The 27,409-nt window shown below is 54.6% G+C and overlaps 1 protein-coding gene across 2 annotated transcripts in view; it reads left to right on the top strand.

Annotated features, from left to right (window-relative positions):
* PLXNA1 (plexin A1) overlaps positions 1-27,409 on the top strand; it is a 114,124-nt gene that overhangs the window by 3,071 nt on the left and 83,644 nt on the right. For both annotated transcript variants that reach the window (XM_085590498.1, XM_021532004.4), the window contains exons 2-3: positions 10,876-12,222; positions 18,143-18,325. In XM_085590498.1, coding sequence (XP_085446624.1) covers positions 11,020-12,222; positions 18,143-18,325 — 1,386 coding nt within the window. In that variant the 5' untranslated portion in view covers positions 10,876-11,019. The remainder of the gene's footprint in view (positions 1-10,875; positions 12,223-18,142; positions 18,326-27,409) is intronic.

The raw sequence follows: 27,409 nt of genomic DNA, 5'->3' as shown, positions 1-27,409 counted from the left end.
GCTGAGTGTGGGTCAGGGCCTTTGTTGCTGCCTGCCTTGCTGCTGGCTGCAGCGCTCACGGACCCAGCCCTGAGCTGGCAATTTCCGAGCGGCAGAGACCGGCGCTGCCGTGCTGCCCACGCCGGCTGCTGCGAACCGGGGAGCATCGCCCGTGTCCGGCTTCTGCCGAGGCCCGCTGGGCTTTGTTGTAATTGCCTTTCTGTTTAGGGTGTTCTGGTGCCTTGGTATTTTGTGTCTTCAGTGAATCAGTCGTGGTTTTTGGCACCTCTGGCTCAATGGAAAGGGAGCCTCGAAAGAGCCAGGACAGCAGAGGTGCTGCCATGACTCTGTGGAGTGACAGGAGGGTGGGCATGGGTGACCCCAAAGCCCATAATGCCATCCTCACTGCCTGCAAGCTGGAATTTTTCATTGATCTGAACTTCTGGAATGCATGTATTGAGAGAACTTAAGATTGTTGTTGTCTCTGATCCATGAATGTCTCCTTCAAGTTTCTGTGCTACGTGGAAAAAAATAGTGATTAGAGGGTTCCTGGCCAGGGTTTGACCAGTGAATGGCTTGCTGATGTACCATGTGTGTAGAGGAAGGCCCAAAGGCTGGGAATTATGAGTGATGTAGAGCTTGGTTCAGCATGTACCATGACTCCTTAACTTTCCTGAGTTTGGATTGGGCCCCTTTTCCCAGCAAGGTGCTGAGTGCCATGGCTTCATGCAAAATGAGGAGGAGCAAGTGTTTGCCACCATCCACTGGTGAGGTGACTGGTTTGGCTGTAGGCTGGAGACAACCAGCTTCTTTTCTGGCTGTAGCTGGGAAGTGCTGCATGCAATGCCCTGGGGAACATCCCACTACAGATATGTGGTGCTTGGTGAGAACGTTTGTGCTCTGACACTGTCCCTGACCCACAGCCTCATCCATGCCCCTCTCAGTCTTCCCCAGGGTGCAGCATGGAAGCTGCATAGATACCCCAACATGGTCTGTCTGCTACACTTGGAAGTCACATTTGAGCAAACATCTTGTGGAGGAGAAAAGGTGCAGACAGTAAATAAGTTTTGATGGTTTCAGTGCCAGGCATGGGCCGTCCTGGCTCTTCTGCCCTGCACTCGGCATGTGGTGTAGCCAAGCCCACACCTTCCCGTGGGTTTGTCAGAGCGTGGCCAGACACAGGAAGGTGTCCTTGTTTGCCTTGCTTCCCTGAGCACCCTGCTGTTGCCTCCAGCCCTTGTTCCAGGTGGAAGCCACCATTTAAAAACCTGAATGAAAAGCATTTCAAAGTTTATTTTCCCTTTAGCCAAGGCTTGGCACACCTCGTCTTTGTTGCTGGTGTGCCGAGATGTTTGAGTCTTGAAGAAAACTCCACATCCAGATCATCAGGCTCACACTCCACAAACACTTTTGCTTCTTTCTTCTCTGCCTTGAATGGTGCAAGATGGACTATTTTGGGTGATTACTCTGTCCTCATGGTGTCTCAGTGTAATGAGAGCCAAATTCACCCCTGCCCTGTGCCAAGCTGTGCTGCTCTGTGCCTGGGGCCAGAGACCCTCGTGAGTTGCCTGAAGAACAGAGGAGATTTTTTATTTCTGGGGTCAACTCAGGGCCTGGTGTGGCCTGGGTGCGATATCCTCTTTGCTCCTTGAGCTGAGATTGTGAGGGATTTTGCTAGAGAAAGTACCCGAGGTGAGAAGATGCCAGGGGTGCCAGAGACAGCCTGCATGGCTCTGGGGGACATGCTGTGCAGGGACCATCTCTTCTTCATCTTTCTTCCTCCCTGCCAGCAACCTGCAGATCAGCCCTGGGGCTCGCTGCCCACCTCCTCATCCTGAGCATCCCGCAATCTGCCAGCCAAATTGGCACGGAGACCCGGGAGTGCTGGTAATCCAATTTGGGCAGTTTAGCTGCACTTTGCTCTCCGTGTTGCTGGCCGGAGCTCGGGAGCTTTAATCCAGCTAATGACCCCATCTTGAGCAACCAGGACCATTCTCTTGACTCAGTTTTCCTTTCTGTTGGCGATGGCGAAGGGCTGAGGCTGCTTCTGAGTCCTGTCTGTGGTATCAGAGACGGTTTCCAGGTATAGGTATGTGTAGGGACTGGAGGGTGAGGGCAGCATGAAGGGACACAGCAATCCTTGCTTTCTCTTAGTGAGATTTCTCCTTCCTTCTTCCCGTTTTTTTTTTTTTTTTTTTTTTTTTTTTTTTTTTTTCCTCTCCCTCTTTTTCTGGTAAAGATAAGCCCTTCTTCTGGAGTTATTTTGCAGCATAGTATTATTTTCAGGAAGGCAAAGCCAAGAAAAATAGAAGTGTCTCTCTTCCTTGGGTTGTCTACTGTTTAATGTACAAAATACAGGGGTGGTAATTGCATTAAAACATGTATAATTATACTGGAGGGAGGAAAAAAAATTCCTGCTAATTGCACATGTGTTTTGAACTGATAAATGTTGAGTGACTCTTCATGTTTTCTTGGGAGTTTGGAGGAGCAGAGATGCAGTCTGGCATGTGAGGGGTTGGGAGCGGGGGTAGTTTCCCAAAATTATTGGGAAGCTTGGATGATCTGAGCCCCTCTGGGGTAGTGTCAGTGTTGGGGAGCCGATCCTTTGCGGATCCATTTCCCCATCCAGGCAAGTCTTGGTGTCATTGTAGGAGCCCTGTGGGTTCCTTTGCTTTATGTGATTAGTTAAACAACTGTTTGTGTGTCAAAATATTCAGGCTCTCTCACAGAAGTAAATTCCTGGCAAGAGAAGACGCAAATTCCTGTACTAGGGGGAGAAATTTCCTGTGTATGTAGCCCCACATCCACGGTCTGTTCCTCCACTTCTACCAGGGTGTTGGCAAGAGTGGGCGCTGCTGGGGGGCAGGGAGGAGGAAGGATGGTCACACTCGTTTCGAGTGGCACAATGTGAAAACCACATTTCCTTCTGCGAATGCCGGCCCATGGAGCTGCCGATAACATCGCAGGTAATTATAATGGCAATAAGTTGTTTGCTTAGTGCGTGTGGCCGGGCTTTGTGTACGGGCGTTGCTTCGCTCTTCCTGTGCAGACTGTTAGCTTCAACAGGGGAAGAGGAAAACCCAAAAATATTTTAGGAGGAGTTTAAAAATAATCTCGGAGCTTGGCTGGTGGGCAGGATGTTTCGCAGGATCGTGTTCCCTGCTGGTCCGCGTCCAGCTTTGTGGCCCTCAGAAGGCTTTGCTGGATAGTGTTAAGTTCTGTATTGTCATTTTGGCCAGCCTGAGGGTTCGCTGCTGGGCTCTGGGAGCTGGAGTGCGATGGGAGTTTGCCCTGGGATTTGACTTTTGCACTGGGTAGATCTGGCTGCCCTGTGGCAGAGCAGTGTCAGAGCCGGGGTGTGAGCCCCAGCTTCCAGCTGCCACGGCCTCTGTAAAACATTTATATCTGTTCCCCAGCATCGCATTCCCTCCACCCCCATCTGCTTCTCCATGGTTTTTATTCCTACAAGTGTTGGCATGCTGGCAGGGTCCCTGCCTGCCCGCTGCTGCTTATCTCCGCGTCCGGCTCCTGGATGGCTGCTTCCTTTCTGGAGCCGAGGGGGGCTCTCCCCTCTCCGGCGGGACCAGAATCGGCCCGAGGAGCCCTGCTGAAGTCAAGAACCTGTTTTTCAGGCTGATGTCATCGGGAAGAAATGGGGGTGGAGGAAAGCAGGAAGGCAGCGCCGTTTCCGAAGGAGAGCCGCTGCCGAGCCCGGTGACGCTGACAGCAGCCCCGGCTTCCACGGCTCCCACTGTTATTCCTTATCAGCACGGCCGAGGTGCCCGCGGGGATGCTGGCACACACGGGGATGCTGGCACACACGGGGATGCTGGCACACACGGGGATGCTGGCACACGCGGGAGAGGTCCTGCCCTGCACAGCCTCATGCCTGCGTGGGAGAGAGCTGGGAGGGAGGGATGCCACGGGGCCGGGGGAGCGTGTCAGCTCCCAGCACAGCAGGATCTCTTGGCCCACTGGCTGTGCCTTGTATGGCTCCCTGGCTTTCTGTGGGGGTGGTGGCACTTGCTGGAGCTGCCATCCAGCTGCCTTCATTAGCAGAAAGTGGGTTTTTGGCAGAGGTGCTTGGACAGCTCTCCCGGCACAGGCGAGCGGCCGCCTCCTCTCGGTTTTGCGCTGCAGGAGCCCGTCCATGATGTGATGATGCCTGTTGGAATCTCAGCTCCTCGTGCATGGCGTCAGGTCATAGCAGCAAGGTGATGCCTGTGCCTAACGTGGCTTGGGGCTGCAGCTGGGATCTGCAGGAAGAGGAGAAGCCTTGCTCTGCTCTCCCTCCCAGCCAGCAGCTCATGGCTGCAGCCACACTTTGAAGTGTGCTCTGCCCGGGTTGGGTGGGTGAGACCACCTTGCTGTGGGAAATTGGGGTGGGATATGCTGTGTTGGCACTGTGACACCTCCTTGTTAATATCAGATGTTCTTTGCCCATGGTGCTGTGAATGAAGCTTCTTTTGGACTCTCAGAACAGTTTTCCCTGTGGTGGTGTTGCTGTGGGGGGACTTTTGGGCTTTTCCTCTTCCTGTCTCTGCCTGTACCATTGCCAGGTGAGGCTCTGCTCTCTCTCTGGATGTCTCACTTCTCCTGGGTCAGCATCACTTTGGGAAAATAAAACACAGGGCTATGCTGAGCTGGAAACTCCACAGGGGAAGCAGAGCCAGGACCTGAGCCATTTCCAGCTGTGGTTCTTGGGGCAGCATAAGTGAAACAGCAGAGGGGGAAGGATGGGGGGTTGATAGGGGAAGGAGAAGCAACATGGCTTGGAAAAGCTTGTTTGGAGAAGTTTTGTGGTTGTTTTAATCAGAACTAATGTGATAGCAGTCGTGCTTGTCTCGCCGCAGGGCAGCACAAGTGCTGGTGTCAACAAGGGGCCAGGCAGAAGCCTGGGAACATCAGCTTAGCTGGGATTAAACCAACCCCAGAATGACCTCCCTTTGCTGGAGTTGAGGGGATCCAGCAACCAGGAATCCTCCTATGGCAGCACTCCATTGCAGAGAGGAAGCTCTCCAGATTCCCTCTGGGATTTGGGGGAAGCGCTTGTGACAGAGAGGTAAAAATGCAGCTTGGAGAGCTGGGCTGGAAGAGGGGCATTGATTTGGGGAGGGTAAGATCTTGGCTTTTGTTTGTGGCTGCCCTGGCCCAGTGAGGCATGTGGAGCAGCAGACTGGGGAGCGAGGAGTGATACATTATTCCCCAGGGAATGAGATCAGACAAGGGAAGGATGCTGATGGCCAGAGGATCTCTTGTTGGACTTCTCTGCTGTTGAGAGACCTTGCTTGTGGATGACCTTCTGGGTCTCTGCAGGTCCAGCTGGACCAAGGTGACCTCTGCCAGCAGGGCTGGTTTTTGGGACATTTATGTGGGGCAGTGGACTGATGGGTTGTGAGAATCAGAGTCTGGGAGTGTGTGGGCCAAAGACAAAGGGGGAGGTGGCCTTCAGGGAATTTGGTCTGTACTTCTTTGCTTTTAAGATGGGGGCAAGATGTTATTAATTGGTCCTGATTGAGGTGACAAAATTCACATCAATCTGGTGTTTGAAGCCTTGAGTTGACCTGGGTGTTGATAGTAGGAAGCCACAGTCCCATGGCTGGTGTCCTGGTGCCTTGGGTTGGGGTCTGTGGATGATGAGAGGCACAGAGGGGTTGGAGGTGTTGTGCTCTGTGTATGCTGGTGAACAAACTTCCTGAAGTAGGATGGGAAGCAGCAGACTGTCCTGTGTGGATGATTACCCATGGGCTGTGCACTGGTCTCCATCCCAGTCATGAGTCGGTCCAGGTCTCTCGGCTGCAGGGAGCACAAGGGAGGGTGGGGTGCACTTTCCCCCTGGAAAGCCCAAATCCAGCATGTGGGCTGCAAACAGAAAGCCCCTCAGCAGCCCTTGCAGGGTCCCTGTATGGACTGGGATACCCAGCTGAGCTGTAGGAATAAGGCAAAGGACAGCCACCCACTCACTGCTGGTGTCACTGGATGGAGCTGGGAAATGTGTAAGGTCTTGGTCCGTGCCTGGTTTCCTGGAAGGATCTGCTGAGGCTGTCCTCATGTGCTCCTTGCTTTGGGCTGCTGTGGTTGTGGGGAGCCTGGGTTTCCATGTCGGAAATGCTTGTGAGCCCTTTTGGAAGGGCTCTGCAGAGCAGCCTGCAGTCTCTTGGTGGTGAGCGCACGTAGTGGCTCCAGAGCTGTTCTGGAGTTCAAGCTGTTCTTGGCATGACATGACTTCTTGCAGAGGACCAGAGAAGGGGAATTGTGCACTTGAGAAATGCTATTTAATTTCCTCACTGCTTGTTCTTTTATGCTCCTTTTTGCTGAGGGTCAAGCTTCATGAGCCCTTGGGCAGTAGAGGGCTGCTTCTCCTTGTCCTGTTTCTCAAAATAAAAGAGGCTGAATTCTTTGCCCAGAAGATCCTTGCAGGACAGGAGTGGAAGCTGGGGTGGATGGCAGGATGGAGTCCTCAGTCCCTGCCTGGGAGGGATGGCAGGAGCTTGGGAAGAAACTGAAGATGCTGAAGATATTCTTGATTGGGTGATAGTAATGGAGACTGGGGCATTGGGGCAGCTTCAGAGCCTGCCATTGATTTCATCAGGGTGTGGTTTGAGCCAGGGATAAGGTTTTTAATGATTTAACTCACTAACTAGGGAGGGACCCCAGCCAAATAGTTTTCAATGACTGTATGCAGTTAAAGAAGGAGTTAAAGTTTAGCCCTGTTGCAGCAATTGCATATGTAGTGCAGCTCGAATTTGTACCACCACCAGGCTTTCCTCATTGCAAGGCTTTTCCTAGGCAGATGAATCTAAAAATACACCAGCTCTAGGGTGAAGCTGCCTCTCCTGTGGCCCAAAGGTTTTTTTCTCCCCTGGATAATCTCCCTTCTCTCCCCTTTACTAATTACTGGCAGCTTGTAGCTGGTCCCTTCTTGACTGTTTCTTCTTGCTGAGAGAGCAGCAAGTGACTTGGAGGGATTGCAGGTAAAGGCCCTTTAGATGCCATTTCCCCTTTTGTGGGTTTTCAATCCCACACCTTCTCCACTCCAACCTCCCTTGCTAAAGTGCAAGGTTATAAAGCTCTTGGGGTGTTTTGCTGGGAGTGAACCTGCTGGGGTCGTGTTGATGGAAAAGCAGGGGTGGCAGGTGGGGCTGTGAGTGCCAGATATGCACCTCTGTGCTTGTCTGCATGTTTAAACCCTGTCTGTGGGTGCTCCCATGAGGGCTGCTGCTTTGTAGGCTAGTGCTGCCTCTTGGACTTGCTGCCTGGATGAGTGCAGAGGTGGTCCTTAACTCTCTGTCCAGTCTTTGCCTTTTAAGGTTAGTTTTTCCATCCCAGTACTCTTGCTTTGTGCTATCAAAAGTGATTATTTTTTTCTCAAAGTGTGATCTCCTGTCCCAAACACAGGTTTTTGGGCATATTGCAGGACCAGAGAGCTCTCACACTTGGGGGATGAGTGCTGCTGCCCCCATGCCACCTCTCCAGCAGCCAGGAAGGGGGACACTGGCATCTCTGGGGATGAATGCTGCTGCCCCATGCCACCTCTCCAGCAGCCAGGAAGGGGGACACTGGCATCTCTGGGCATGTCCATTGCTTGTTGCTGCAGGGCTCATTGGAAGAAGCTGGGGTGTGTGAGTGTTGGCCATTCTGGGGTGGGTAACCCCCATCCAAGTTTTGTAGTGGCTGCAGTCATTCCAGTATGGCCACTTTGAGGTGAAACTATGAACAAATGTCCTTTCCAGTGGGGGATGAAGGGGACTGGGGTGGATTTGGCTCTTGTGCTGGCTTTGTTTCTGATGGCTGGTTTCCTTCTATAAATATATGTGTATGTATATATATATATATATATATATATATATATATATATATATATATTTGTGTGTGTGTGCACATGGAAATAAAAACACAAGCCTGTGGTGCTGTCTGGCTGGCAGCGTGGCCCCTCTGTGGGGTGAGCCCTGGGGATGCTCATTGCTGCATCACTTACTGCCCAGCAGCACAGCCTGGCTGCATTTGTGGCCCTGCTCTCCCAGCTGGCATGCATGCAACTGGGCTGGGGTGAATTATTTTATTGCTGCCTGTTTCAGGGCAGGGCTTGGCTCCAGGGTATCTGCCCAGGGTTTTCCATGTCTTTGGACTGCACTGGATGTGTTTGTGGTGGCAGTCATATGGTGGCCCTGGACTGGGTGAGCCCAGGGCGAGGTGCCCTGTGGTTTAAAGAGTGTGCCAGTGGAGGAGCTGCCCTGCCTTAGCTGCACTGTGACCTCTCCATGGCACTTGGAGGCTGTGTGGCAGCAGGGAAATGCCCTTTGGCTGCTGCTGCCACAGGCAGGGAGTGGGGGCTCTGCTGCACCCATGCTCCAGTGCAGGACTGCCTGCACTGTGGTGGGCTTGAGCCCTGCTTTAGTTCAAAGTTCCATATCACTGAATCCCAAAGAAAGCAGACAAACTAACCATTTGTGCTGTTTTATTTTTATTAATTCTCGCTGATGGTTTCAAGCAGGACTGGACAAAACCACCACTGGTGTCAGGTCACTAGGACGAGATGTTGCTGCTGTAGTATATTTAGGAGCAGAAATCTCTGAGGAGCTCTGCAGAGTGTCATCTCTCAGCTTGCCCCAGCTCTGCCTCACTTTGCTCTCGTTCCAACTTCTGATTTGCAGCTCCCTACGTTAATTTGGGAATCTCCTTTTGGGCTTTCTAGCCCTGGTTTGTGGCAGCAGCTCGACCTCTAGTTCTCTCACCCACTTCCTGAAATAGAAGCAATGAATCATAGAAATGCACCAAGAAAGCAAGTTCCCTGTCGTGCTCTCTCATCCTGGCAGGAGATGCTCTGGTTGGCATCCCCACGCTGCACCAGTCTCCCACTGTCACCTTCCCCATCTTCCCCATTCCTTCTCTCCTTGGCACGTCACTGACACATGAATTTGGTGTAGGTGCTGGTCTCCTTGCCAGGCAGACACTGTGCTGTTCTGAGGGGCTCAGCCTCGTGGGAGCAGTGTCTTGGTGACAGCTGTGCCAGTTTCTTGGGGTGGGAAACCACTCTCTGGTTTTCTTCAGGAAACCCCAGTGCCTGAAGCTGCTGGGCTGTGGCTTTCTGGGCTAACCAGTGGGTTTGTATTGACAGTGCTACTCAGTCCCATGTCAATGTGGTTTGGGGCTAATAAGCTTTGATCTGGGGTGCTTGTTGTTATTCTCTTACCAACAAGCTCAGAGAAATGAAGATTCTGAGCAGTGTGAGTGTCTTCTGGGAGTGCCCTTGCCCTGATAGTGTTGTCACTACCTATTCTTTGCTGGGAGGATCCCAGTGTTGGAAAAGGTGGTAGGAATGGGTGATTAGGAGCATGGAGATGATTTCCAGGGTGTGCTTTGATTGTCTCCACACCCATGGAGCTTTGTGGCGTCTGGATTTGGTCTGAGTGCTGCTCATGTGCCATTGTCCAAATGTCCCTTGAGACTGTTGCCTTGGGGGTGGATATGTTGGGAGGTCAAAGACAGCAGGGTGAGGAGCATTGTGGGCAGAGGCAGATCTGCAGAGAGGGTTTGGAAGTGGTGCAGAAGCTTTGCCCAACATATCTGGGGTTCAGGGGAGCTGGCAGGGCTGCAGGGGTGGCCAGGGCTGGGCTTGCCCTGAAAAAGGAGAGGGGAGTCTTGTGTATGTTGCGAGTTGGAGAAGGGGAGAAAAGGTTTCTCCTTCTCTTTAGATCTCTCCCAGTCTGGCTCTGTAACTTGGGAGGGGAGCAGCAGGAGTGAAGGATAGAATGCTGGGTTAGCTCAGTGCTGGCTCAGTGATGATGCAGCCCCCCAAGCATGGGGCCTAGCTGGTGGGTCCCACAGCCCTGCCAAGGGCAGGATGCTGTGGCTGGGGCAGCGCTCAGCCCTGCTGATTTGGCAGCTGGCTGCCCTCTGACACCCTGCCTCGCCAGGGCTGGGATCTGGCACAGCTGCCAGGCACCGCGGGCCATATTTCCTACCTGTGCCACTCCCTGCTGGGGATCCTCTCGAGGTATCAGGGCTGAGTCAGAGATGGATGATAAGGAGAGAGAGACACGCTCTCCTCCTCCACTCCCTTCTGGAGTGGCTTATCTTCACTGGCTGGGAAACTGAGCTGGTGGCCCAGCCATGGACCTTGGTCCCACCTGGGGTGGATGGATTTTGATGGTAGGATGGGCTGTGTGCTGGCAGGCGGGGTTTACACAACCCCAGATTAGTGCTTGTGCCTGTGTGGGGAGGGTGGAGGGAGAAGATAAGGATGGGGTGTAATGGAGGGGCTGCTGAACCCTGCAGAGAGCAGAGCTGTGCATTGGTTTCCTGTGGCCGTCTCCTCCCCGCTGCTGGGTGCCAAGGTCACCCTGGTGTGACCTTGTGTGGGGTGTTTGGCTGGCTCCCCACTGCTTTCCTGCTCCCTGTTGGTGAGCCCCAGCTGTGGCACAGCAGCAGGCAGAGCATTCCATGCCCCCTGCCTGTGCCCCCTTGTATCTCTGGAGTCTCTCAAACCAACTGTCTCGTGTCTGGAACTGTGCTTTCCAATGCATAGAAATGCCAGAAGGACAGGCTTGTCCTTGCCATGCCCGCGTGCTCCCTCCAGCCCCTCCTGCCCATGACCCTCCTGGCAGGCAGGTGGCAGAAAAGTGGGTAACATGCCAGGGCTCTTGGCTCTCCCAGCTCCTTTAAAAGGTGCTTTTGAGAGCCTCCTCTGTGTAGGGGCTTGGTCTGTGCTTGCTGCTAACTGGGATTTTGCATCTATTCCCAGCACTGCTGTGGAGTGGGACTGGGGCAGCAAGTCAGGGTCTTTTCTGCCTGCTAGAAAAATGTGAAGCAGCGGAGTCTTCTGGGTGGGGTGGAACAAGCTTGAGTCTGCAGGAAAGCCTCCTAACCCCACTTTTCTTGTCTTTCTCCCTCTAGGGTTGACTGGACTGGCCACGCCCACGATGCCCTGAATGCTGAGCGAAGAGGAAGCAGAGGAGAGTGTTTCCCATTAGCTCCTCCTCCCTCCCCCATCCCTTTAGTTTGGATTTGTTTCTATTTATTTTGTGGCTGGGTTTGGGCATGGCCTTGGCTGGATGTGAGGCTGCTGCAATGTGGCTCCTTTGGCTCAAGCATCACTTGTCCATCCACATTTGGACCTTGCTGCTCTTGGGGAGCACCTGGCTACCGCTGGCGGAAGGCAGCCCCAAATCTCCCTTTAGGACTTTCCCAGTTACAGACTGGAGCTTGACACACTTGGTGGTCCATAACAAAACTGGGGAGGTCTACGTGGGGGCTGTCAATCGGATCTACAAGCTCTCCAATAACCTCACACTGCTGCGGACCCACGTGACGGGGCCCGTGGAGGACAATGAGAAGTGTTACCCTCCACCCAGTGTCCAATCCTGCCCACATGGGCTGGTCACGACCAACAACGTGAACAAACTGCTGCTGGTGGACTACTCGGGGAATCGGCTGATTGCCTGCGGCAGTGCCTCCCAGGGGATTTGCCAGTTCCTGCGGCTGGACGACCTCTTCAAGTTGGGTGAGCCCCACCACCGCAAGGAGCACTACCTCTCCAGTGTCAACGAGTCGGGCACCATGTCTGGTGTCATCATCGAGGTGCTGAATGGGCAGAACAAGCTCTTCATTGGGACGCCCATTGACGGGAAGTCAGAGTACTTCCCCACTCTCTCCAGCCGCAAGCTGATGGCCAACGAGGAGAATGCGGAGATGTTTGGCTTTGTCTACCAGGATGAGTTTGTCTCCTCTCAGCTCAAAATCCCCTCGGATACACTCTCCAAGTTCCCCACCTTTGACATCTACTACATCTACAGCTTCAGCAGCGAGCAGTTTGTTTACTACCTGACCCTGCAGCTGGACACCCAGCTGACCTCTCCTGACTCCACTGGGGAGCAGTTTTTCACCTCCAAGATCGTCCGCCTCTGTGTGGATGACCCCAAGTTCTACTCCTATGTGGAATTCCCCATTGGCTGCGTGCAGGACGGCATCGAGTACCGGCTGATCCAGGACGCCTACCTGACCAAGCCTGGCAAGGCTTTGGCCAGGTACCTGGGCATCTCAGAGCAGGAGGATATCCTCTTCACCATCTTCTCCCAGGGCCAGAAAAATAGGGTTAAGCCTCCCAAGGAGTCTGTGCTCTGCCTCTTCACGTTGAAGAAGATCAAGGATAAGATCAAGGAGCGTATCCAGTCGTGCTACAGAGGGGAAGGAAAACTCTCACTGCCCTGGCTCTTGAATAAGGAGCTGGGCTGCATCAATTCGGTAAGTTCCCACCTGTCTTTACTCAAGCCACACTGTTTCTGGTTGCTGGTGGTGTTCTCTAGCTGGACCTTTCCCAGTGATTTGAGCTGTGTTTTCCCCGTGGATATGGGCAGTGAGGGTGGTATGCTCAGGCCTCAGGGCATCTGCTGCAGCTCTGCTGTGGAGTCCCTTGCAGATGGCATATGTGGGTTTGTAGGTGTTGTGTCACATGGCACTTCACAGTGGCCAAGCAGAAGGTGCTGGAAGCAGAAGGATGTGCAAGACAGGGAGCACAGACCTGATGGAGGGAGGTGGGGAGGCTGGTGGTGACAGCAGAAGTTGGTCAGATGTTCAGCATGGAGGGACCACATCCTCTCCATGGGGTGCTGGGAGGGCACGAGGCACTGTCAGTGAGGTGGCTTTTGGGAATGACCAGTGCAAACTGTCATCCAGAGGTTCAGGAGGTGAGTGCTGCTCTCCTGGAGCAGTGATTCCCAACTGAGGGAGCACTCTTTCTGTCCCCTGAGAGGTGTTTTCCTGACTGGTTCTCGCCTGAGGGCTTCTGCTCCCTGCTGGTGTCTCAGCTGCTCAGTGTGGGACCTCCGAGTCCTGGCGGGCAGGGAACCTCCCAGCTTGGCTCTTGGGGTTTGTATGCTCATTGAACTGATACTGTTACTTCATTCTTTTCTGGGCAATGTTACAAACTACTAATAGTTGCTGGAGGCTACAACTCCAGGTGATGGAGAGGTCATAGGCTGGATAGTCCCCAAGTAGAGTCAGATATGGGGCTGGGGCAGGCTTGGGCTGCTGGTGTGTGTGTTTGGGAGGGTCTGGTGGAGGTCCTGACCCACCTGCTATCACCCACCTCCCCCGGGCCCAGCTTGTTGGCGTTCAGCACCCATCAGCAAGCTCCCAGGTGCAGGCAGGTAGGCGGGGGTGTCCCTGTGGAGCAGCCCTGCCCTCTCTCCCACCGTCCTCGCCGCCGCTCTGAAGGAGACAGCCAACAGCTGCCTGACAAAGTAAAGGGTTTGCTGTCAAGAGCGCTGGGCTCGCAAATCAGATTTTGGCTTTGAACTAATTCAATTTTGCTGGAAAATGATGAAATCGTTACACGGCTGCCTGTTGGGCCGTGCAGCTGCTGGCTGTGGCAGTGGAGCTGCTCACCGCGGCCTCCCGCGCTCCCTGCTCGCCTCTCCCGCTGCCCCACCAGCGCCACGTGCCCTGGGGCTGAGGAGGCTGCTCTGCCCCCCTGCACTCCAGGCATGGTTTTAAACTCTGGTGGTCCTAGGATTGCTACCTGGTGGCCAGCCCCTGGGAGTAATGGATCTCAAGGTGCTCTCTGGGTCCTGCAGAAATGGCTCTTGTGAGGTGGAAGGATGTGTGCCGTGATGTGGAGGTTCCTGCTTTTGTATGGGTTGGGCTGGGGAGTGACTCCCTCCCCCAGAGGAACCAGGTGGTGTTTTCTATTCCAGTCCTTCTCCAGCTGCCAGGTAGAGTGGGGCTGGACATGAGTGGATCATAAGTCAAGCCCTCAGCTCCTTGCTGTGTTGAGCACAGGCCAAACCACACCACTGGTTCCCTCTTTCTGTGCCCCTAATAAAATAAAGCCACCTCTGGGATGAGTCATGGCAGTCATGGTATGTCACCATCTCTTGGTGGTGAGGACTGGCCAGAAAATGCTGTTTTTTAATTTATAAGGAGGTAAAATGTAATTGCTCAAGTTAGTAGTTGCTTAGGATTTACACCCCATCCAGATGGAAATGTGCAAGGAGCTCTCTTGCTCTGCTCCTTCATGGCAGTAAGGGGCTGAGGCTGGTCTTGAGGCTGGCAGGTAGCTCAGGAGATGTTAGTGATTCCTCTCCAGTGCTGGTAAGTTAAGAAATTCCTGCTTCCCATTTCTCTCTCCCTCCTTCTGGGATCCAGTGATCTGGAAGTGGGAAGGGGAAGGGAGCTGGCTCTGTAGGGGGACTCCTCTGGTGCACTGGTGCACTCAGACTGATGAGCATGGACTTCAAACGCAGCAGAGGCACCTTGTGGAAGCACCCAGGCCATTTCCCTGTGCCAGCCCCTCTGCCTAAATTGCCCCTGACCCTCTCCAGAGGCTTTACTGCACCCAGTGTTTCAGTGAGAGGGATTTGGTGTTGTGTAGCCAGGCTCTTTCCTTCCCCTGCGCAGCGCAGGGCTGGGAGGTCTTTGTGCCTGGGGCCAGATGTGCTCAGCACATCTGTCCAGTGCTCCTCTCCCCAGACTGGGGGGAACAAGGACTGGTGTAGCAGGGCTGGAAAAGGGCAGTGGGCTGGAGCTCGAGTGCAGATGTTGCAGCAGGGAGTTTAGAGTTCCTGGAGCCCTTGACTTCTGGGCTGGCAGTGTGGGCAGAGCCAGTGCCTGGAGCCAGCGGGATGTGGCATGAGCTTTCCCTGGGCTACCCCAGAGAGAAAATGAGTTTTGACTCCTCAGTAAGGCTTGCTGCCCAGCTTGCTGGCACAGGACAGTGGCTGGTGACAAACCGGCTGAAAGTGGGCCAGGATAAGGCAAATCCTTTCCGGGGCGGCCAGAGGAATGCAGGTGGTAACAAACTGTACCACACTCAGATTATTCCTGAGCGATTAATGCACAAAAATCTGGCATCCCAGCCTGGCACTTAGTACCAGCCTCCTGTAACCTCCTCCCTGGCTCTTTGCATCCCTCCACATCCTCCATCACAGCCCCTGGAGGTGCACAGGGGGAATGGGGTGAGCCTATAATGGTGTTAACTGGCGAATTACTGGCTAATTAATAATGCTGAGTGATTCGAGCCTTGTCGTGCTGTCTACTCCCTCATTGCTTTCGTAAGTGGGCTTGAAAAGAGGCAATGAGACAAGGCATATCAGGAGACACCCGCTCCTGCTCGCTTGGTGCTGTGGGCTTGCTTTCCCCCTCCTTCAGGTTCCTTTCCCCAGGAAATCTGGATTTCCTGACCCTGTTTTGGGGAGGAAAAAGTAGTGCTGGGAGAGAGAAGACTGCTCTGCTGTGCAGATAGCTGCCTTGGGGTGTCTGAGCCAGGGGCAACTGAGAGGGGTGCCAAAGAAAAGCATGGAAATAAAAAAAAAAAAGGATAAAAATAATTAAATAAAAAAACCCCAACCCCCGCAAAAGAAACACCGCACCTCCCACCTCCTTGCAATAGGCTGAAGGCTGTGGTCCCTGCAAAAACCCATGTAAATGTGAGAGGATCCTGACACCTCCCGCCCATCCCAGTGTCTCTTGCAGATCCCAGCATCCGCAGGCTCAAACGCTGCAAGGTCACTGCTGCTCCCGTGCCATGGTGCGTGTCGGTCCCTGCCAGCACCGGCTGGGGACAGCTGTCCCCCTCCGTGCATCCTTCCCTCCGTCCCTCTGCCCTGCCTCTCCCGCAGCCCGCATCTGCCAGGGATGTCGGTGGTTCCATAACCCCGGCACTGCCGCCCTTGGCCCGACCTCTGTGCCGCCTGTGCTTCCCTAACGAGGCAGTTTGCTGTTAATGAGCTAATTGTCGGCGTAATTATTTATCGAGGTGGTGTCGGCATGGCGGCGGCGGGAGTTCCTCGGTCCCAGAGCGCAGCTGTATTTGTCATTTCCCAGAGAGTATGTTGAGACAAAGCAGAGAGCAGTAAACACCATAAACATCTCTCCTCTTGCATATTCAGCAGCCGTGGGGTTGGGGAAGCTGCAGATTGAGCTCAGAGAGAGCAGAACCTGCAACCAGGGGTGCCAGGGCTTGAATACCTTTGTGGCATTGCCCTGAACCCTTCTGCTACTTCAGATGGGAAAGTGCTGGGGTTTATTTGGGCTGTGGGGGACAGAATCTCTTCCCCAGCAAAGCACCTGAGAAATCCCAGGTATTTGGATGGGAGCTGTATATCAGCTGGAGCATTGCTTGCATCTCACTGTGGAAGATAATTTTCTAGAACTGCTGTTTTAAAATTCCTAGTCTCATAATGGAGAGGAGGATGCTCAGTATGTGTGTTGGCCAATGGATAGAAGAGGACAAGGCTGTCATTCAGAGGATGAGCAGAGAGGTTGTGATTTCCCTTCCCACTTTTTCTGGTGGTTGCTGAGATGTGCAATGCCCCATGTTCCTGTTTTGGGGATCCCCGTGTCTGTCATGGCTGGCTGTAGGATTTCCCCTAGTTCTGGGAAGGATGAGCAACAGTCAGGTGGGGAAAGGAGTTGATCTTTGTACATGAACTCAACACCCAAAACCAGAAGTTAGAGTAACTGAGGGGACAGCCCAGCATCCCCAGAGTGCCTGGTGGGCTGAGTGTGACTGGTCCTTCCTTTTTGGAAGATTGGCACAGCACTGAGTTCCTGCTGCAGCAGAGATTGGGACCACTGGCTCTGGAGCTGGAATGGTGGCATGGTGAGGAGGGCGAGCAGCCTTGCCATGGCTGTGGGAGGCTGATGCCACTGTGGCTGCAAATGTATTGTGCTGGGGCACAGAAAAGTGCTGTGTTTCCTCCCCTCCACATGGGTGACTGTTGGTGGGAGCCGGTCTGGGCTGATCCTGGCTTCCCAGGCAGCGATGAGTGGGAATTGCAGAGCTCTATACTGCCCTTGCGTACGTGGAGCTTGGGAGCTCTGCATTTTCCCATATGCTCTGTACACATGCGGTATGGATTTAAAACCCCTTGGGGACTGGCATGCATTTGGAGCCTGCTGCCTGCCAAAAAACCTCTCTCCCCTTTAAATTCAAAATTATATAAGGAACCTTGTGAAGCGGAAGAATCCCGTGACTGGAGCAGGCTGTCTCCCTGTCAGCCTCCCTGCCTTGCTACTTTACCCTCCTGCATCCAGGCTCGCTGCCACCCTTGGGGATTTGGCAAAGCCCTTCATTGCCTGGGACAGAACAGGGATTTTGATGGTGCTGTCGACCACGTGAAGCTGTCTGGCCCATGTGCCCCCGAGGCCAGACAGCTGTGGCTAGGGTCTTTGTTCTGCTCAGCAGGTCAGGGTGAGGATGCTCGGGGTAGGGGTGAATGCTGTGGGTCTGGTCCTGGTCCCACTCCCCTGCCTGCATCTCAGCTTTCACAGAGGGCATCTGTTTGCCTTTGCCTTGCCCGTCATCGCACTGTCCTTGATGGAGTGCCTGCTGTCATGGCCGTGAGAGTGGACAGAGGCCAGTGCAGCCCTGCTTCTGCCTTTCCCCAGGCAGAGTGAAAGCTTGCAAAAGCTTTTCCCAGATCTGTGGGCTTGAGCTGAACTGAGGAGGCAGCTAGCTGAGCCAGGCGCCTTGTCTGGGGCAAGGCAGCATGGAAAAAATGTGGGGATTTCCCGAAGACGTTCCTGCGGGAGGAGGAACAGGGCTGGCAGGTGGGTAGTGTGTTTGCTGGAGGCTTTGCTATGTGAAGTGAGGCTCTTCCAGGAGCCCTGACTTGTTTGCCTTGGCATAGCCTTGTCTGGGAAGTGTTTTGTCTTTGGGGGAAGGCTGGGGTGCAGGATTCAGCCCCTCCTGCCTCGCTGCCAAGTTGGTTTTTTTTTTGAAGCTAGTGCAGGGATGAGGAGGAGAGGAATGTGTGTGTGCTGGGGAGCTCGTGCTGGCATCCTACGTGTCTGAGATGGCATTGGCAGGGGTGGAGCGGGGAGCAGGGATGCTCCACTGGCTCCTGCTGTATTTGTAAGTGCTGCTCTTTAGGATGCAGAAGACAGAGAGCCTTGGTCACTGTCTGCAAAGCCTGTTCAAATGTAGAGAGGGCCTGCATGCAGTTCATCTGTCCAAGTGCCTTACATCAGTGTGTAGGGAATGTTAGGGAAATGACAACTCATGCCTTGCCTTGGCTGATGAGGTGGGATGGCTGCAGTGGGAGGCTGCCAAAGGTGCTGTAGCTGTGGGGTGAAGGTGGGAGATTGCTGGCTGCCATCTGTGAGGTCCAACGTGTTGAGGCATTGGCAAGAAGCTCACCTCTCCTCTGCTTTCTTCCAACAGCCGCTGCAGATCGACGACAATTTCTGTGGCCAGGATTTTAACCAGCCACTGGGCGGGACTGTCACCATCGAGGGGATGCCACTGTTTGTGGATAAGGAGGACGGGATGACCTCGGTGGCTGCCTATGACTACAGAGGACAAACTGTTGTCTTTGCAGGGACACGGAGCGGGAAGATCAAAAAGGTAGGAACGCCCTCAGTGATGCTGATGGGGAGGGATGACCCCTTGCCTCACTGGCCCTTTGCAGGGCTGGGCTGGGCCTCCATAACAGAGTGACTTGATATATTTAGGGTAATGTGCAAAGAGCCCATGAGGGCTCTTTCTTCTCTCTGCCAACTGAATTTACAAAACCTCTGCCCTTTTTGGAAGGGTTATTACATTAGGAAGGTGAGTCCTCACTGATGGCTGTTCAGAACCCATCCCGTCATGTCTCAGGGGTAGGTGGGCTTGCCCTGGAGCTGCCACGAGGCAGGCTCTGTCCATCTGCATCCTCTGGCCTTGTCACTGACCTGGGCAGGGTGGGCAGAGGTGGGTGCTGAGGGCCCCAGCCCGGCGAGGGGGAGCCTTCACTTCCTGTACCCTGCCTTGGCACAAAAGGCTGCTTGTCGGTGGCAATTAGCAAATAGCTGCATGCGTGCCTTTCTCTGCCTGCATCTCCACAGGGCACGGATTTCCTGTTATCATAACATCATGCCTATAATTACAGCTGTACATGCCCTGTATAAACATAGCTTCCATTAACACATCCTCAGCCAGGGAGAGGCCACGTGAAGGTCCTGGCGGGGTCCCTGCTATGGACCAGAGCTTTACTTGGGGGTTTGGCCCATCTCTCTGTGACTTATAAGGTGCTTCAGCACCCTGTTTTGGGCACAGCATTCTGCATTTTTGATACATCTCCTGATCTGTGCAGGCCAGGGTGCCCTGCAGGAGGCAGGGTGGTTTCCCTGGCAGGAATCTGAAGCAGGATGCCATTGTGTAGTCCCCATATGTCCTACTTGCTCTGTTCCCGTTCCCCCACTAGCCCTGACAAATGTGCCTGTGCCCCTGACTATTAGCAGCATTTCTGGGCATGGGCAACACATGTTGGGGTGGGAGGCATGATGGAGGGGTCCTCTTTAGCCCCAGACCTTCTACTTGTCTTTCTGCAGTCCTTGGAGGGTGCACGGGGGCAGCAGGGCTGTCAGGATGGAGGCAGCTCGTCCTCCCTTCCCGATCAATAGGGATCCAGAGGGACTGGTGTCATATTGCTGCCGGCTTCTCCTGCTCTGGGCTCCAGATGGGAGCTTTTAGATGGTGATGGGAAGGGAGGAGCATGTGGGAGGAGGGTTCAAAAAGCCACAGTGACAGTGTTACACCTCTAGTTCCTCAGTTATCTAGAGGGGCTTGTGGTTGGTTTTTAGATGGCAAACTGGATTTTTATTCTAAGTTTTTTAAATTTTTCCCTGGTCTTTTCATCTTCAGAGCCATTTGGAAGGGCTCAACTAGTGTGGGTGCCTGGTTGGTGTGTGGGCTTCCTGCTGCAGCCATGACTGCAGCCAGAACTTGATGCCTAGGTGTGGTTTGAGCATCCTCCCTCCCTGCAGGGCTTTCTCAAGCTTTGTTTTTTCCTAGTTTTGAACTTGGTGCTCCAAAGAGCTGATGGGGCTCTCTGGCTCTGCAGAGCATGAGGACATGGAGCTGATGAGACTGAAGAGACAGGTCTCAGTCCTGTCTCAGTGCTGGAATGCTATGTAGGTTTTACAGGCTTATCCTGCCTGGAGCCCCCAGAACCCCTGGTGTTGCAGAGCTCTCTAACAGGAGCACTTTGCAGGCTCCAAGTCCTGCACCACGAGGTCCTCTCCTTGTCCCTGCGGTGACCTTGAGGTGGGCAGCCCAGCCCTGCTGCGGCAGGGGCTGCCTGGCTGCCCGGCAAAGCGCTGCCTCAGCAGCCACCTGATCCTGCTGCCTGCTGCCAGGGCCGGAGGCAGGGGAGGGCGAGGAGGGGCTGCTGACCTGTCTGTGAGTGGAACCAGTGTGTCCCCGGCCAGCGGATGCGATACCTGGCAGGGGTTCAGCCGAGTGTAGCCAAGGTGGCTCCTCCAGGCAGAGAGGATGTGTGCGGGAGGGTGCAACCTTCAGCAGTGGTTGCAATCCCTCTGCTTTTAAACTGCTGGTGTTTCCCACTGTCCCCTTGGCAAACACCCACACTAGGCTTGGTGTAGCCGGCTATCCCCCCGCCACCCTTTCCAGAAGCCCTGGCATCTCCTCTGGGAGAGGAAGGGCTGCACTGACAGCTGGGTGCCTCCCTCCCCACCCCCAGGAGCCCTGTAATGGATGCTGCTCTGCTGAGGGGCACCGATCTCTCCATCTGGGCCGGGGTAAGGTCAGGCCAGAGTCACTGCCGCGTCTGGCTTTTCCTTGGATGGCAGCTCCCATGCCCAGCATTTGTCCAGGCTGTTGCATGCAGACAGAGCCTCCCTTTGTCCCCCCCAAAAAGCCACGCGAGCCTGTGGCTGCCCTGCAGCCTCTCCCCAGCCCTGCCACCAACAGTTGCCGTCGGGAGGGCAGGGTGCTGGGCAGCACCTGCTGCCACCACAGCTGCACAGAGACCCTGACTTTGGGGGGGTGGAAGGATCTTGCAGGCAACATCAGATTTGCAAAACTGTCTGTGGGACAGGGGCTTGGGCTGGGATGTGGAAGGCATCAGGGGGATGGAGATCACAGCCTCTTGGATGCTGAGCAGGTTGCAGAAGCAGAACCTGTGCCAGCCCAGTCTCAGCTTGTCCTGCAGCATTACCAGGCAGGCAGTTATCTTTGGCTGATCCCAAGTTATGTGGAGAGGCCAGGCTTGGAAAGCCCTCGGTCCCACGTGCTTGCTGTCCTCCCTGCCAGCAGTCATGGGACTGGGGCACTCGGGGAATTCCAGCCATGCCCAGGTGAACAATGCAGGGATGGGTTCCAACACTGCTGGAGCTGGCACTGAACCACTTCCTCTGTGCTCCTGAGCTGGCATGGCAGGGACCTGGCCTTGAACCCTGTAGTCTGACAGTGCTGTGGATGGGGAAGTGACATGGGACGTGAGCTATGAGCATGCTGCAGCAGGAATATCTGAGGGTGTTTTTGAAAGGGAAATGAAACTTGCATCCTAATGCTTGGGTTTTTCCTGGAAACCACCTGTCCTCAGTTGGTAATGTTTTTGTTGGGCAGTTATAATTTTCCCAGGTTGTCTTTCTCTTTTTTTGGGTGGATAGGAAGCTGTGTGTATGATTGCAATGGGAGGGCTCAGTCATGTGCTGGAAAGGCACATTTGACACTGCACCCATGTCAGCCCTTCAGCTGTGTATGCTAAAGCCTTGATTTTGGGTGTGCTTGAAGTGTTGTATGGAGAGAGGGAAGAAGCGTGATACTGAATAGGGTGTGCTGAAGATGGTGCAACCCCTTCCCAGTAGCTGCACCGTGCTGGGTTGGCAGCTGGAAGCTGGAGCAGTGGGACATTCTGGGAGGTGCAGTACAGACCTGGCTGCCCTCCTTCACTGCCATCTGCTTCTTGTTATGCAAACACAGCACTGCCTTGGGGCTCTGCTGAGCTCAGTGTAGCCCTCGTGGGTTGACCCAGTTTTGGGTGCTGTCTGGTTATTTTTGGGGGGGATGAGCTGAGTTCCTCTCTCAGAGCAGCCGGTGGCTCCCTGCCCACAGCTGTCCCTGGCTGCTGTGGGACAGGGAGGCTGTGAGCTGTCCCTCCTGCCACAGCCCTACAGGAGACACCCAGCACCAGTGGGGACCCAGGCACCGGAGATCCCTAAGGCGGGTGTGGTTACAGGACAGTGCAGCCAGTGCATCCCAGCCAGGATAGCATCGTGCTGCACATCCCTCGCTGCCAGCTGAGCTCTCATTTTTTGAGGATTATCTGTCTCCCCCATCACCACTGCAATCCTTGTAGCTCCTTGTTCTGTCCTGGAACGGGCTGGCCTTGGGCATGAACGCATCGTGTCTCTGTTGGGAATCTGCTCCCCCCGGGGCTTGCGCTTGCCATGGCTTGTTTATTCTCTCCCACAGAAAGCACAGCTGAACTGGGCCTATGTCTGGCTGCTTTGATTTGACTGCTTTGATAATAATAATACAACTAATACTACTAGTAAGAAACTCTTCACACTAAGTGGGTTATCTCGATCCCTAACAGCAGGACATGGTGCTCCTTTCCTGGCCTGGAGAGGGTTGAGGGGCTCCCCTGCAGCTCCCTGTCCTGTGGGCAGGGAGATGACAGTGCTTTGGGGGAGTAGATTTGGCAGCCTATGGAGGCACCCCCCCCCTTGAGTTCTCTGAAAGCTTTGGATTAAGGATGCCTCAGTGTGTTCACAACCCTCGGCGTGTCTGGACAGAAAATAGGTGCTGTGGGGAGAGGGAATTGCTGACCAGGCCTTTTTGGTATTTCCCTGTTGCCTGCTGGCTCTCTTCTATCACAAAAGCATGTGCTGGCCTCCTGGGTATGATGCATGACCTGATCATGGTCCACATGAGCTGAGAGAAGCAGCCATCAGGCTCCCCTCCCACCCTGCCAGTCCCTGTCCGTGTCCCCACAGATCCTTTCACATCACCCTCTGCTTGGTGCTCGGGGTAAGCAGCTCTGCTGAAAAGGGGCCCTTTGTGTCTCGCCCGTGAAATCTGGCTCCTGGAGTGTGCCGGGAAGGCTTGGCCTGCCTCGTGACCCTGCTGCTGCCTACCCTACTTACTGCCTGTGCCTTGGCTGGCTTTTCTTTTGGGGTGTGAGTGGGGGGACACAGGACGGATTTGGGGCATGAACCCTGCCCTGGACCAGGCAGTGTCAGCCGGTGACCCTTGAGGACTCCCTGGGCATCGACCCCTGCGCAGCCCCTGGAAATGCTCTCCTGCTGCTGCCTCTTCCCAGCTGGCTGCCCGGCACAAGGGCCTTTTGTTCCTCCTGCCTCTTCCCTATGGCCTCTCCTGCTCCGTCCCCATCCCATCCTCTGGACACCCACAGCCCCCTCCCCACAGCTCGCAGCCCCCGTGGGTGCCGGTGCTCGGCCCCGTGAGGGAGATGCGCTCCTCGGAGCGTGCGCCCACGCCTCTCCCCAATCAATGGCAATAATTTTATTGGCATGACAAGGTAGCCGACGGTTGCCAAAGTGAATCCATCAAATACCTCTTGGCGGCTCCCCACCCCCTCGAGAGCTCTCGCTGGAGTCGTTAAGCTGTTTTAATCAAGGTGGAGGCTGGAGAGCAGGCGTGTTAAGTGGATGGGGTGGTGGGGAGGGGGCGGCGGAGCCTTCCCCGTCCCCTCGCTCGTGGCAGGGAGCGCTCGGCATCGCCCCATTGCTGCTCAGCAGGAAGGGGCCCCGCTCGCCGGCATCGGGCTTTGTTGTGCCGCCCGGCTCTGAACAGGATGTCTCATTGTTGGAGGAAACAATTAGAAATTCATCGTGAACCGCTGGCCTCCGGGATCTGCCGGGGCGGCGAGGCCGTGGCTCCAGGCAGCTGCCAGCTTCGTCCTGGGGTGACTCCTGGAGGGGAATGCCACTGGGGTTCCTGCTCCTGCCTCCTGCAAGATGGATGGGGATGAACATTTCCAGGCTCCTGGCGCTCCAAGGGATGCTCCAGCATCCTCATAACAGCCTTGGGAAAGGAGAGGAAGTGTCAGGGGACTCACTGCCCTCGAAGTCTGCTCCCCCCACCCTCCGTGCCCCCAGGCTTTTTGACTCACAAGCCGCAACTCTCTTCTCTCCCCCCATCTGCTGCGCTCTCAGTGCAAAGCCGGCAGGTGAGCGAGGCCTGGGAGGCTGGCGCCGGGCCAGCCGGGAGGCAGCAGCAGCAGCCAGCCCTGCTCCAACCTTCGCTGCGAAAGCGCTGACGGTGCACGTCTCGCCTTCCCTGGCGCCGGGCGCCCGCAGGCAGCCGTGTGCCTCACCCCCATCCATCAGCCCGTGTGCCTCACCCCCATCCATCAGCCCGTGTGCCTCACCCCCATCCATCAGCCCTCTCCGGCTGCTCCGGAGCCCCCCTGAACGGCAGCGTGGCTGCTGGACTTTACCTGTGTCAGGCAAGGTGACTTTTGGGCAGCAGAGCTTTGTGAAAGCCGGAGGAGGCTCGGGGATGGAGGTGGATCCCAAAGACTCTGTGACTTCCAAAGGGTACCGGGTGCAAACCTGGCTTCTGTGATTGCTCTGTGAAGGGGTTTGGGGGCAAAACGCCACTTGGCAGTCCCTCGGGACAAGTCGGTGCTGCCCTGCAGGGTATGCTCGGGAGCTGGCAGGTGCCAGCCAAACACGGCAGCATCACCTTCAAGCTGGTCCCTGCAGACCATCCTGTGCCCTGGCAGGGCTGTCATCCTGGAATTATTGTGGAAATGAGGCTGGGAAAGGAAAAAGCAAGAGCCTGCAGGGGTTTGTGACTGTGTGCCTTGCTGCTCCTGCCCCTGTTGTTGCAGGGCTGTGTAAGGCATTGGTGGCCAGGGCTTTGCAGTGCTGGGAGAGCAAGGCCCACGAGCGATCTTTGGGGTCGTTGATGGGGATGCTGAGCCCCCATAAATGTTGGGGTCACATTCACTGGGGGCTGTTATTAGGAAAAGGGGTGTGTTGGCTGGCTGGGAGCATACAGCGACAGCAGTGAGCAGTGGGTTTTCCCTCCTAGCTGGTTGGTTTGGTTGCTGAAGCGTGAAGCTGCTGAGCATTTTCTTCTGCGCCTCTCTGGTGCTGAATGCAGGGCTGTGGCCCCTGTCTGTGCCCTCTATTCTGCTGGGAAGAGCGGGAGCACGACTCTTGCTTTGGATTGTGCCTCCTGCTGGGGACCTCTGTGGTGGCCCCAAAAGGATAGGGCAGGGGGAAAAGCCACTCCATTAAAATGGAAATGAGCTGGGAGGGCCCAGCTCTGTTGGATCCCTCCTGTTGGAGCCATTGTGCCTATTCACTTGGTAACTTTCACAAACACTGACTAATTTTGGCTTTTCAGGTGGGAGAATGGCCCCTACTTCCCACCAAAGGCAGCAAGGGAGGATGGCTTGGCTCATCAGGAAGGCAGCACTTTGGGAGGCAGGGACTGTCAGTGTGCCTAGTGCAAAGGGGCAGTGCTGGTGTCCTGCTTCGCCTTTGTGCAGGCCCATTAACCCAGATTTAATGGTGCCTGAGGAATTTGCTCTCAGCCCCTGGCCTGCTGGAGGAGGGAGGATGTGTGCTTAGGGGACTCAGGCAGCTCCAGCGTTGTCTGGGTCTCTGCGTGTTCCAGCCCTGCCTCAGGTAGAGAGACACGACCACGGGGAAGGTCAGACATCCCCATGAGCTGACCTCCCTGCTTTTCCCTTCTGCGCTGAGAGGAAAATCCATCATAGATCAAGAGCAAGGTGGAGGTGTGGTATGGCACTTGGGAATGCAGGATGTAGAATCCAGCTGCCCCTTAGTGGCTGCTGGATCCTGTAATCCATCTCTGAGACTTTGATACATGGGTGGTCATTTGTCTCCAAGTCCAGGTGGGGATGGTGTCAGTCCCAGGCTGCTTGGAAGAGCTGCTGTTTGGTCTCTTGTCCCCTGCCCTGGTTAATTAATTACAGGCTTTCCTGAAGTGGGACAGGAGAAAGGATGCTAATGGCAGGCTGGTGCTGATGAGGAAGGCACAGAAAGGTGCCCCGTGGGGCTGGCATTGTGGGGTGAAATAGGAATAGAGGAGCTGGGGTGGGTACTGGGTAGTGGAGAGGGTGCAGACCCCTGGGACAACGTCCCTGTTTCTCTCTGATTCTTTCCCTGAATGACCTGTGCTACCAGAGCTGATCCTGGCACTTCCCTGCTCTTTGTGTACCCATGGACCAGCTGCCAGCACGAAACCTCCCCGTGGCAGTGAGATCAATTGTCTACATGGGAAGCAAGTGGGAAAGTTTTATTTAATGGATGCTTAGTTCTTTTAATGCCATTTAGCAGCTGGAGAGAAGGGAGAGAGGCAGTGCTGTGTGACAAGCCGGCTCTCTGCAGACGGAGAATGGGCTGAAGTAGTGGGGAGCATCCCTACAGTCTGGCAGAGAAAGGCAGGATAATGTGATAGTGCTTTAATTTGTCCATGCTTTGTGCTCTTGAGGGCAGCATCATTTGGTGGCTTTGTGCTGGGACAGATCTGGGCATGACCAGGGTGCTCAGCCCTGGGATGCAAGGAGGGGTTCTGCTGGTAGAGCAGGTGCTGGGGGAAGCAGCTCCCTCCCACCAAAATCCCTGAATGGGCAAAGGAAACAACGCTGGGCTCAAAAAAGCTGGTGTGGTTTTTATTAGCTACAACCCTAATGATGTATTTTGGATTTCTCTCCTGCATGGATAAAAATTACCAGTCCTTGAATGAAGGGGAAAGAAAAAAGTCTCTCTGACCTTGAAGCTGTTCGTTCACTTGTCTTCATTTCATTCCCCTTGGCTGGGGATGCAGGTCAGTTTTGGGCGCTATTTATAGTCCGCTTCATTTGGTAGTTTTCTTTACAAAGCGAAAGGTTGTCACCTTTGTTTCTGATACTGCAGAGAGGAGCTGCTCTAGGGAAAAGGAAGAATAAATGAGAAATTTCTCAGAGTGTTCCTGTATGCGGCAAAGCTTTGTAATCTGGAAAGATCAAAAAGCCCTGGACTGCCAACCTGAGCTTCTTGTGTGGAGGTAGCCAGGGTCCACAGTGCCTTGAGAGGTATGGAATGATGCTTTTCTGTGCTGGCCGGTGGGTGCTGGGGCTGATCAGAGCATTTATTTGTACCAAAACAGAGATAGTTTCCCTTTCCAGGCAGCTTGGCTCATGTCTCCACATCTGGCATGATTGGCTTTTGTTGAAACAACATGTGGGCTTGATTCTTCCCTTCTCCCACCCCCATGAAGGAAGCTGTGGATGTGTTGTCCATCTTCACTGAAGCCACATGTCCACAGGAGCTCGACTGCTGAAGTTGAATCCCCTGCCTATGCCTGCATCTCCTCCTTCAGCCCTCTCCCTGACAGACAGACTTGTTGAAACAATAAATGTTGCCATAATTTAATTTTCAGGCAAACAATAGTCCGGGGACAATGTTAAATTCATGAAACTGGCTTAATGCGATGACATTTAATGAAGCAATTTGTGCACTAGCGTGGCTGTGCGTGGCTCTGGAGTAGTGGGGATACTGCTCCACCCTGCTGGGCACTCCCTCTTTGGGAATAGACTGGGAAAGGTTGGTGCTCCAGGGTAAAAGAGGGGGGTTGTCCCGCTGCTCTCCAGGCTGTGTGTGCTGGTGTGGTGCAGCTTTCCCATGCTGCTCCCTGATGCTGCTGCAGTGTGGGCTGGGAGCC

This window comes from Lonchura striata, chromosome 12 (assembly GCF_050655825.1).
Source record: "Lonchura striata isolate lonStrDom1 chromosome 12, ASM5065582v1, whole genome shotgun sequence".
Classification (NCBI taxonomy): Eukaryota; Metazoa; Chordata; class Aves; order Passeriformes; family Estrildidae; genus Lonchura; species Lonchura striata.
The sequence above is the reverse complement of the archived record's forward strand: the minus strand, read 5'-3'. Positions and strand labels throughout refer to the sequence as shown.